We start from the raw sequence: 12,200 nt of genomic DNA on the forward strand, positions 1-12,200 counted from the left end.
GAGACCACACCTGGAGTATTGCGGACAGTTTTGGTCTCCTAATCTGAGGAAAGACATTCTTGCCATAGAGGGAGTACAGAGAAGGTTCACCAGACTGATTCCTGGGATGGCAGGACTTTCATATGAAGAAAGACTGGATAGACTCGGCTTGTACACGCTAGAATTCAGAAGATTGAGGGGGGATCTTATAGAAACTTACAAAATTCTTAAGGGGTTGGACAGGCTAGATGCAGGAAGATTATTCCCGATGTTGGGGAAGTCCAGAACAAGGGGTCACACAGTTTGAGGATAAGAGGGAAGTCTTTTAGGACCGAGATGAGAAAATCATTTTTTACACAGAGAGTGGTGAATCTGTGGAATTCTCTGCCACAGAAGGTAGTTGAGGCCACAGTTCATTGGCTATATTTAAGAGGGAGTTAGATGTGGTCCTTGTGGCTAAAGGGATCAAGGGGTATGGAGAGAAGGCAGGTACAGGATACTGAGTTGGATGATCAGCCATGATCATATTGAATGGCGGTGCAGGCTTGAAGGGCCGAATGGCCTCTACTCCTGCACCTATTTTCTATGTTTCTATGTTTCTACACTGTGGATGGCACAACTATAATCACGCATTGCCTTTCCGCTGACTGGTTAGCACGCAACAAAAGCTTTTCACTGTACCTCGGTACACGGGGCGATAAACTAAACTCAAATTCAAACCTGTCCAAAAGTTCTGTTTCTTGTCTCAAATGTGACCACATGTTAACTGATCGTTCTTTATCTTGACTCCCATTTCTTGCAGGACTTCTTGCAGTTCTAGTGATGTTATTCAGTTACGTAAAACCTGCAAAGTCAACTCCTCTCCAGCCAGTCTGTGACATCCGCGTACTGGACAATTACATTCGAGAAGCAAAGAATGCTGCAAATACAGCGGTAGGTAGGCCCTTGTGTGAGCTTATGTGGTCTGCTATTGGTATAATGTAATGTTTCATTTGTGTTTACATAGACAATAGGTGCAGGAGTAGGCCATTCGGCCCTTCGAGCCTGCACCGCCATTCTTCCAAAATCGAGGCTAAGTTGATGACAGTCTGAAGAAGGGTCTTGACCCCAAACAACGCTATCCATGTTCCCCAGAGATGCTGCCTGATTCGCTGAGTTACTCCAGCACTTTGTGTCATTTTTCTTTGTATACTAGCATCTGCATTTACTTGTTTCGACATAAAAACATAGAAAATAGGTGCAGGAGTAGACCATTCGTCCCTTCGAGCCTGCACCGCCATTCAATATGATCATGGCTGATAATCCAACTCAGTATCCTGTTCCTGCCTTCTCTCCATACCCCCTGATCCCTTTATCCACAAGGGCCACATCTAACTCCCTCTTAAATATAGTCAATGAACTGCGTGGCCTCAACTACCTTCTGTGGCAGAGAATTCCACAGATTCACCACTCTCTGTGTAAAAAATGATTTTCTCATCTCGGTCCTGAAAGACTTCCCTCTTATCCTTAAACTGTGTGACCCCTTGTTCTGGACTTCCCCAACATCGGGAATAATCTTCCTGCATCTAGCCTGTCCAACCGCTTAAGAATTTTGAAGGTAGACAAAAATGCTGGAGAAACTCAGCGGGTGCAGCAGCATCTATGGAGCGAAGGAAATAGGTAACGTTTCGGGCCGAAACCCTTCTTCAGACTTTTTGTATGTTACTATCAGTTTGAGCCTAGCCCTTAGTCTTTTCACCCCATCAGCTGTCGCATACAGCACATAATCCTCCCACATTTTCGCCCACCTCCAACGGGATACTACCACCAGCCACATCTTCCCATCTCCACCCCTCTCCTCTTTCTGCGGAGACCGTTCTCTCTGCAACTCCTTGGTTAACACATCCCTTCCCACCCAAACCACCCTCACCCTAGATAATTCCCCCAGCAACCACAGGAGATGCAACACCTGTCTATATACCTCCTCCCTCGACTCCGTCCAAGGACCCCAACAGTCCTTTCAGTTGAAACATCGAAACATAGACAACAGGTGCAGGAGTAGAGGCCATTTGACCCTTCGAGCCTGCACCGCCATTCAATATGATCATGGCTGATCATCCAACTTAGTATCCCATCCCTGCCTTCTCTCCATACTCCCTGATCCCTTTAGCCACAAGGGCCACATCTAACTCCCTCTTAAATATAGCCAATGAACTGTGTGGCCTCAACTACCTTCTGTGGCAGAGAATTCCATAGATTCACCACTCTCTGTGTGAAAAATGATTTCCTCATCTCGGTCCTGAAAGACTTCCCTCTTATCCTTAAACTGTGTGACTCCTTGTTCTGGACTTCCCCAACATCGGGAATAATCTTTTACCCGCACCCGCTGAGTTTCTCCAGCTTTTTTGTGTAACCTTCGATTCTCCAGCATCTACAGTTCCCTCTTAAACATCGGGAATAATCTTCCTGCATCTAGCCTGTCCAACCCCTTAAGAATTTTGAAGGTACACAAAAATGCTGGAGAAACTCCTCCCTCACCTACTGTATCCGCTGTTCCAGGTGCGGACTCCTATATATCGACGAGACTAAGCGCAGGCTCGGCGATCGTTTAGCTCAGTGGTTCTTTTAACCTTTTTGGCACCAGTACGCACATACGCGAACAAAATACTGTATGTGGTATGTACCTTTGTTAGGTTCCTAAACATGGGCTCAACAAATTGCTATGTTATTAGTGTCCCCTTCATGACCCCCGGCAAAGCCCCAAACGACCCACATAGGCGGTCACGACCCCCAGGTTAAGAACCACTGGTTTTAGCTGAACACCTCCGCTCAATCTGCCTTGGCCTAGGTGCTCTTTACACACTTTAACTCCCACCATCCCGTTCCCACACCGACCTCTCTGTCCTGGGCCTCCTCCACTGTCAGAGTGAGGCCTAGCGCACAAACTGGAGGAACAGCACCTCATATTTCGCTTGGGCAGTGGTATGAACATTGACTTCTCTAACTTCAAGTAACCCTTGCGTCCCCTCTCTCTCCATCCCCCTCCCGCACCCGAGTCATCCTACTAGTTTCACTGTCGTCCTGCTTAATTTCACTGTTATCACCTTCTCCACAGCCAACAATAGACCATTGTGGACTCCACTTTTACTTGATCATCCTTGCTGGCTTTGATTTGTCCCGTTTGCATTCCTTTCGTTCATTTGCCTTTTGTACCTTTTTCGATTTTCTCCCTACCCTCTCCCCTGACTCTCAGTCTGAAGAAGGGTCTCGACGAAGGGTTTCCAGGACAAGGGGTCACAGCTTAAGGATAAGGGGGAAATCCTTTAGAACCGAGATGAGAAGAACTTTTTTCACACAGAGAGTGGTGAATCTCTGGAACTCTCTGCCACAGAGGGTAGTTGAGGCCAGTTCATTGGCTATATTTAAGAGGGAGTTAGATGTGGCCCTTGTGGCTAAAGGGATCAGGGGGTATGGAGAGAAGGCAGGTACGGGATACTGAGTTGGATGATCAGCCATGATCATATTGAATGGCGGTGCAGGCTCGAAGGGCCGAATGGCCTACTCCTGCACCTAATTTCTATGTTTCTATGTTTCTATGACCCGAAACATCACCTATCCCTTTTCTCCAGATATACTGCCTGACCCGCCAGATTTTTATTTCTTACCTTCCATGTAGACTAGCATCTGCAGTTCCTTCCTATACACCTTGGTCTTGATTGTTCACTTTCTTCAACAATAGATTATCGTGAGATTGTGAAGGTAATCCCTTAGTAACTGATTCTCAGCAATTCATTGGGTATTTGAATGCTATGTTCCTTAATAGACATTCTAAAATCTCACTGTTGCCGTACAAGTTCAATTCCAATGCATAACAAGAATGAGAATAAAAATAATGATAAAAAGACTATAATTGGCAACGATTCAGCTAATGTGTGTGTGCGGAGGAATAAAGGTGAGTTATGCCCCTGTCCCAACCTGAACGGAAACCTCTGGAGACTTTGCGCCCCACCCAAGGTTTAAGTGCGGTTCCCGGAGGTTGCAGGTGGTTGCAGGTAGTGGAAGCAGGTGGGGAGACTGACAAAAACCTCCGGGAACCGCACGGAAACCTTGACGGAGGCAGCGACTCTACCCACTGCGCCACCGTGCCATTACTCCAGCACTTTGTGTCGTTCTGTGTATTAACCAGCATCTGCAGTTCCAGTACAGTAGCGGTGCAAATAATGTGAGCAGAGAGAGCTCGGGACATCGTACAAACACGTCGCATGGCCATAGTTTTAAAAAAGCCCCGTCAATGAGTAGCCCTAGTTAACGTCGTTCAGCGTCAGAGAGCATGCATCAGATTCCTCCTCGCACTATTTTCCCAAATGCTTAACCTGGTTATTGCAAAAGCATTTAACACCTCTGTTCAAATAGCTGAGAGAGGAATCTCATACCAGTATGATAAGTGTTTAGCTGATAACATTCCTCACAGTTGTTTGCAGGCTACAATGTTTACTGTAACGACCGCCTGGTGCTGACTAATTTTTTGGGAAACTTGTTGTTCCTTCCGCACAGATCAGTCCTGTCTTGAAACAATAGATTCCCCGGCTACTGATGCAGGGCCATGGCATGTGGCAGCTCTCCATCATCCAGTCTGTCATTACAACGGCACATTAACTTGTCAAATTCAATCCCTTACAGTCTCTCCCTCTGGTGATGACATTCTCAATTACACTTTACACTTGGGTATGCTGGCTTCTCCGGATTTACCCGACAGAGTCTCTCCTTGCCCTTATAACCATTATCGCCTTGCCCGCAAAGATAGACACAAAATGTTGTAGTAACTCAGCGGGACAGACAGCATCTCTGGGCCTATTTCCATCGCTCCATAGATGCTGCTGCACCCGCTGAGTTTATCTAGCATTTTTGTCTACTCTGGATAGAAGGAATGGGTGACGTCTTCAGTCTCAAGAAGGGTCTCGTCCAAAAACATAGAAACATAGAAAATAGGTGCAGGAGTAGGCCATTCGGCCCTTCGAGCCTGCACCGCCATTCAATATGATCATGGCTGATCATCCAACTCAGTATCCTGTACCTGCTTTCTCTCCATACCCCCTGATCCCCTTAGCCATAAGGGCCACATCTAACTCCCTCTTAAATATAGCCAATGAACTGTGGCCTCAACTACCCTCTGTGGCAGAGAGTTCCAGAGATTCACCACTCTGTGTGTGAAAAAAGTTCTTCTCATCTCGGTTTTAAAGGATTTCCCCCTTATCCTTAAGCTGTGACCCCTTGTCCTGGACTTCCCCAACATTGGGAGCAATCTTCCTGCATCTAGCCTGTCCAACCCCTTAAGAATTTTGTAAGTTTCTATAAGATCCCCTCTCAATGTCCTAAATTCTAGAGAGTATAAACCAAGTCTATCCAGTCTTTCTTCATAAGACAGTCCTGACATCCCAGGAATCAGTCTGGTGAACCTTCTCTGCACTCCCTCTATGGCAATAATGTCCTTCCTCAGATTTGGAGACCAAAACTGTACGCAATACTCCAGGTGTGGTCTCACCAAGACCCTGTACAACTGCAGTAGAACCTCCCTGCTCCTATACTCAAATCCTTTTGCTATGAAAGCTAACATACCATTTGCTTTCTTCACTGCCTGCTGCACCTGCATGCCTACTTTCAATGACTGGTGTACCATGTCACCCAGGTCTCGCTGCATCTCCCCTTTTCCTAGTCGGCCACCATTTAGATAATAGTCTGCTTTCGTGTTTTTGCCACCAAAATGGATAACCTCACATTTATCCACATTATACTGCATCTGCCAAACATTTGCCCACTCACCCAGCCTATCCAAGTCACCCTGCAGTCTCCTAGCATCCTCCTCACAGCTAACACTGCCCCCTCTGGATTTACCCGACAGATTCTCTCCTTGTCCACATAACCATTATCGCCTTGTCCTCAAAGATAGACACAAAATGCTGTAGTAACTCAGCGGGACAGACAGCATCTCTGGGCCTATTTCCATCGCTCCATAGATGCTGCTGCACCCGCTGAGTTTATCTAGCATTTTTGTCTACTCTGGATAGAAGGAATGGGTGACGTCTTCAGTCTCAAGAAGGGTCTCGTCCAAAAACGTCACATAGAAACATAGAAAATAGGTGCAGGAGGAGGCCATTCGGCCCTTTGAGCCTGCACCGCCATTCAATATGATCATGGCTTATCATCCAACTCAGTGTCCCATCCCTACCTTCTCTCCATACCCCTGATCCCTTTAGCCACAAGGGCCACATCTAACTCCCTCTTAAATGTAGCCAATGAACTGGCCTCAACTACCTTCTCTGGCAGAGAATTCCATAGATTCACCACTCACTGTGTGAAAAATGTTTTTCTCATCTAGGTCCTAAAATACTTCCACAGTGTAGAAACATAGAAACATAGAAAATAGGTGCAGGAGTAGGCCATTCGGCCCCTCAAGCCTACACCGCGATTCAATATGATCATGGCTGATCATACAACTCAATATCCTGTACCTGCCTTCTCTCCATACCCCCTGATCCCTTTAGCCACAAGGGCCACATCTAACTCCCTCTTAAATATAGCCAATGAACTGTGGCCTCAACTACTTTCTGTGGCAGAGAGTTCCACAGATTCACCACTCTCTGTGTAAAAAATGTTTTCCTCATCTCGGTCCTAAAAGACTTCCCTCTTATCCTTAAACTGTGACCCCTAGTTCTGGACTTCTGGACTTGATGCTGCCTGTCCCGCTGAGTTACTCCGCATTTTGTAGATACACTGAGTCTGTCGGGAGTACTCCATCCATTTACAATATGCACGCATGGATTAAGTGCAGTCCAGGTACACCAGGTTGATATGACCTAATCAGTTACGTAATTCTAGACAGCAGGTTCCATCAAGATGCAGGTGCAGGAAGGCTAGATGCAGGAAGATTGTTCCCGATGTTGGGGGAAGTCCAGAACAAGGGGCCACACACACAGTTTACGGATAAAGGGGAATCTTTTCGGACCGAGATGAGAAAAACATTTTTTTTCACACACAGAGAGTGGTGAATCTCTGGAATTCTCTGCCACAGGAGGTAGTTGAGGCCACAGTTCATTGGCTATATTTAAGAGGGAGTTAGATGTGGCTAAAGGGATCAGGGGGTATGGAGAGAAGGCAGGGATGGGATACTGAGTTGGATGATCAGCCATGATCATATTGAATGGCGGTGCAGGCTCGAAGGGCCGAATGGCCTCTACTCCTGCACCTATTGTCTATGTTTCGATGTTTCTATGATGCTCACTAGTCTCCTAGTAGTACTCTCAATAGATAAGGTGGAATTCTGATCTTTGTCTCATTGTAACGTGTGTTTCCATTCAGAAACAATGTGAGGAGACCTGCACACTCCCAGGAAATTTCACCCTTCCGAAAACCAGCGTCAGCTACAGAGAATGGGCAGCAAAGGATGTAAGTGTATTCCTCTTCAATGTCTGCACTGATTGGCATGTATCCCAGAAGGATGCCTGGCTCAGTAATAAACTGAGCTCTCAACATTAGAGGAATTGGTGTATGAGGAAAGAGAATGTAGATTGTGTGATCGTTGATCATCAGCCATGGACTTGTTGAATGGCGGGACATGTTAGAGGACCACTCCCTCTTCTACCCACTTCCATCAGGCAAGAGGCACAGAAGTGTGAAAATGCACACCTCCAGACTCAGGGACTGTTTCTTCCTAGCTGTTACCATATAACCATATAACCGCATATATATACCGTACCATATAACCATATAACCGCATATATATACCGTACCATATAACCATATAACCGCATATATATACCGTACCATATAACCATATAACCGCATATATATACCGTACCATATAACCATATAACCGCATATATATACCGTACCATATAACCATATAACCGCATATATACACCGTACCATATAACCATATAACCGCATATATATACCGTACCATATAACCATATAACCGCATATATATATATATGGTTATATACCATATAACCATATAACAATTTACAGCACGGAAACAGGCCATCTCGACCCTTCTAGTCCGTGCCGAACACGTATTCTCCCCTAGTCCCATATACCTGCGCTCAGACCATAACCCTCCATTCCCTTCCCGTCCATATAACTATCCAATTTATTTTTAAATGATAAAAACGAACCTGCCTCCACCACCTTCACTGGAAGCTCATTCCACACAGCCACCACTCTCTGAGTAAAGAAGTTCCCCCTCATGTTACCCCTAAACTTCAGTCCCTTCATTCTCAAGTCACTAAACTTCAGCTGTTATCAGACAACAGAATCATTCTAGCAACAATTTGAGAGTGGTTCTGATCTATCACATACCCCATTGGAGACTATCTGACTCTTTACTGGACTAAATGCTCAGGTGGGGACTAGTGTAGCTGGGACATGTTGGCCAGTTTGGGCAAGGGCCTGTTTCCACGCTGTATCACTGTAAGACTCTACGGAATGGAGATTTTATTCCTGCGTTCAACTCAAGGCCAGAATGACCGCCATTTTTCCCCAGGGTGTTCTAAATCAAAAGCAACAATGTCTGGAGAAGGGTCTCGACCCAAAACGTCGCCCATTCTTCTCTCCGGAGACGCTGCCTGTCCCCGCTGTGTTACTCCAGCTTTGTGTCTCCAGCTTCGGTTTAAACCAGCATCTGCAATTCCTCCCTACACATTCCTTAACGTTTCTATAGCAGCTTAATAACATTTCAAAAGCATCGCGAAAACTAATGCCTAGCAAAACGGGTCAAAGTAGACGCTATTAAGCAGTGTCATAAAGGAGAGGAGAGAGCTATGGATGGGGAGGTGCAGGAAGGGAATTCTAATGCTCAGAACATGAGCAGCTGCAAGCAGGGCTGCTAATGGTGGAGCAATCCAAGTAAGTAAGTTTATTGGCCAAGTATTCCCATACAAGGAATTTGCCTTGGTGCTCCGCCCACAAGTAATGTCACAAGATTGCTCCCGATGTTGGGGAAGTCCAGGACAAGGGGTCACAGCTTAAGGATAAGGGGGAAATCCTTTAAAACCGAGATGAGAAGAACCTTTTTTCACACAGAGAGTGGTGAATCTCTGGAACTCTCTGCCGCAGAGGGTAGTCGAGGCCACAGTTCATTGGCTATATTTAAGAGGGAGTTAGATGTGGCCCTTGTGGCTAAGGGGATCAGAGGGTATGGAGAGAAGGCAGGGACGGGATACTGAGTTGGATGATCAACCATGATCATATTGAATGGCGGTGCAGGCTCGAAGGGCCGAATGCCCTACTCCTGCACCTATTGTCTATGTTTTTATGTTTCTAAGTAACAACATGACATACAGTGACAGTTACGAATGACTCAGGAAACACTAAACATTAATAATAATAGAACATTAATGATAAAACACCATTGATCAAGCCTGAGAACCAACAAAATACCAGATCAAAGGGAGGCTGCAGATTTTTGGCTGTTGAGTAGAGCAACTACTTAGAGTCATAGAGCACTGAAACAGGCCAACCTGTCCACAATGACCAATATGTCCCATCCAACACTAGTCCTACCTGCCAATGTTTAGCCTATATCCCTCTAAACCTGCCTGTCTAAATGTTTCTTAAACGTTCGGATAGTACCTGCCTCAACTACCTCCTCCGGCAGCTCGTTCCATACACCCACCACCCTCTGTGTGCAAAAATTACCCCTGGGGTTCCTAGTAAATCTTTCCCCCCTCACCTTAAACCTATTTTCTCTAGTTCTCGATTCCCCATCTCTGCGCTAGAGGTTCTGTGCATCTAACCCTCTCATGATTTTGTACACTCAAGTCCAGAAATCCAAGATGGAGTGCGCTGAGATTATTTGGGACCATGAACATTTAAAAAGCAAATAGGATGTTGTGCAAATAGTAAAAATTATATTGTTTCAAAGACATGCTGCCCAAACCTATCTAACTTGGGGCAGTGCCACTGAGAGAGAACCATAACCCTATGTGGAAGAGCTTCAGTGATATGTCGAATGAATAAATCATACTGCTGTTGTCAAAGATAATTAAAATGTTGGACCACAGAAACAGTCGATTTTTATAATGGTAGAGAATGCACAGCCGCTGTTGAGATTTGTTACAGCTTGATGAAGTGCTGGAATGCAGGGGCTGATGACAGAACTATTTCAAAGATCCTATTGCCCATGAAAGGCCATGGAGACAAGTGCTCGGACTGCAGAAGTTCCAAGCGATAGTGTTATGAGGAGAGTCTACCGTGTTAGCCTCATGTTCTTTTGTCAACAAAAATCGAATTGACCTCGTTAAATTTCACAAGTTTAGTAAAGGAATTGAAAAGGGGTCATCTAAGCACATTATTCGTAACACTAAATATCACAGGGCAAGATTCATGAAAATAAGTAAAATTTCGGTGACTGCCAATCACCCCCTGGACACTTATTATTATTTATTCAAATCGTTTGCTATGTCGCTCTTCCAGGGAGTTGCTAAATGCATTTCGTTGTCTCTGTACTGTACACTGACAATGACAATTAAAATTGAATCTGAATCTGAATCTGAATCTAAAATGTCAGGAAGAGGATTTTGACACAAGAGGGTATTGATTTTAGTTTTAGTTTAGTTTGGTTTAGAGATACAGCGCGGAAACAGGCCCTTCGGCCCGCTGGCTCCGTGCTGGCCAGCGGTCCCCGCGCATTAACACACTAGGGACAATTCTCAACCAGTTTCCTGCTTCCCTTTTCAGATGCACCAGAGAAACAAACATGTGTATCTCTGCTGATCTGCTGTATAACTGTGCATCTCACATGCACCTTCAAATCTTGTACCTAAACTCCCACCTTACAGTGCCATGCTCACGGTGGCACAGCGGTAGAGTTGCTGACTTACAGCGAATGCAGCGCCGGGTTTGATCCCGACTGCCTGTGCGGAGTTTGTACGTTTTCCCCCGCGAGCTGCGTGGGTTTTCTCTGGCGCTGTACGCCGCCGTGCCGTGCCGTGCCGCGCCGTTGCTCCCTACCCATCTCCCCTAACCTTTGTTGTTTCTCCGCAGCTGAGGACGAAAGCCGAGGAAGTCCAGAGTGGCCTCAAGCTGCTTGCTGCCGCCGTCCAGAAGGCCCAGAACATGACGGTCAACAGCAACATGTTGTATCCAATAGAGAGGAGCTACAGCAACATCCGCAGCATCACGCAGATGGTGAAGAGCTTCACACCTGTGAGTAGTGCCGATACACTAGCAAGATGTGTCTAAATGTAGGGGAAAAGCATATGGGTACCATTCGATGGCGCATTGGTAGAGTTACTGCCTCATAGCGCCAGAGACCCGGGTTCAATCCTGACTACAGGTACTTGTCTGCACGTTCTCCCGGGGACCTGTGTGGCTTTTCTCCGGGATCTCCAGTTTCCTCCCACACTCCAAAGACGTACAGGTTTGTAGGTTAATTGCCATCTGTAAATTCTGCCTAGTGTGCAGGTACTATTGCAATGTTTAAGAAACATTTAGACAGGTACATCAATAAGATTGATATGGGGCAAATGGAGGCAGGTGGGACTAGTGTAGATAGGACATGTTGGTCGGTGTGGGCAAGTTGGGCTGAAGGGCACTGTATAATTCTATGACTCTCTACGAGTTTATAACCAGTGAAATGGTAGACAAAAATGCTGGAGAGCTCAGCGGGTGAGGCAGCATCTATGGAGCAGAGGAAATAGGCAACGTTTCGGGTCGAGACTCTTCTCCAGACTGGGCAAGAATGGGTCAGTGCAAACTCGGTGGGCCGAAGGGCCTGTTTGGTAAAATCAAAATGCAGAATTGAATGTCAAGTCCGTTTTCAGGATGATCTCCTTGAGTTGTCCTTCCCCTGCCATGCCTGACTGCCACACACACACATCGCAGCCCGTTTCAGCCTTATCCCTTTCTAATAAAAGCTTCATAATCACGCGATTTAAACCAGCAACCATCTTCAGATATTGACGCTGGGAAAGATAACGGGATAGAAACATAATGAGGCTCCTTCCTGCTCGTTGTCACGTAATCCATCCAGTCGCATGCCTGGGGTCACGGGATATTGACCTTGAGAAGCCACAGCAATTATTGGGTCAGGAGCAATCTGTGTGTCTGTTAGAATTGCTGGAATAAGTAGTCGAGTTCAAACGCAGTCAGGAAATAGATATCAACGTCAAGATATTGGATTGAAATATGATTCATATTATTCAATATATCTGTCTTTTGCACCTTGTTCAAGTCAACACCTTGTC

At 45.9% G+C, this 12,200-nt stretch overlaps 1 protein-coding gene across 1 annotated transcript in view; it reads left to right on the forward strand.

Moving 5' to 3' along the window:
* LOC129695147 (erythropoietin-like) overlaps positions 1-12,200 on the forward strand; it is a 36,084-nt gene that overhangs the window by 15,295 nt on the left and 8,589 nt on the right. The window contains exons 2-4 of the mRNA XM_055631913.1: positions 782-912; positions 7,315-7,401; positions 10,999-11,160. Of these exons, the coding sequence (XP_055487888.1) occupies positions 782-912; positions 7,315-7,401; positions 10,999-11,160 (380 nt within the window). The remainder of the gene's footprint in view (positions 1-781; positions 913-7,314; positions 7,402-10,998; positions 11,161-12,200) is intronic.

Source organism: Leucoraja erinacea, unplaced genomic scaffold (genome assembly GCF_028641065.1).
Source record: "Leucoraja erinacea ecotype New England unplaced genomic scaffold, Leri_hhj_1 Leri_95S, whole genome shotgun sequence".
Classification (NCBI taxonomy): domain Eukaryota; kingdom Metazoa; phylum Chordata; class Chondrichthyes; order Rajiformes; family Rajidae; genus Leucoraja; species Leucoraja erinaceus.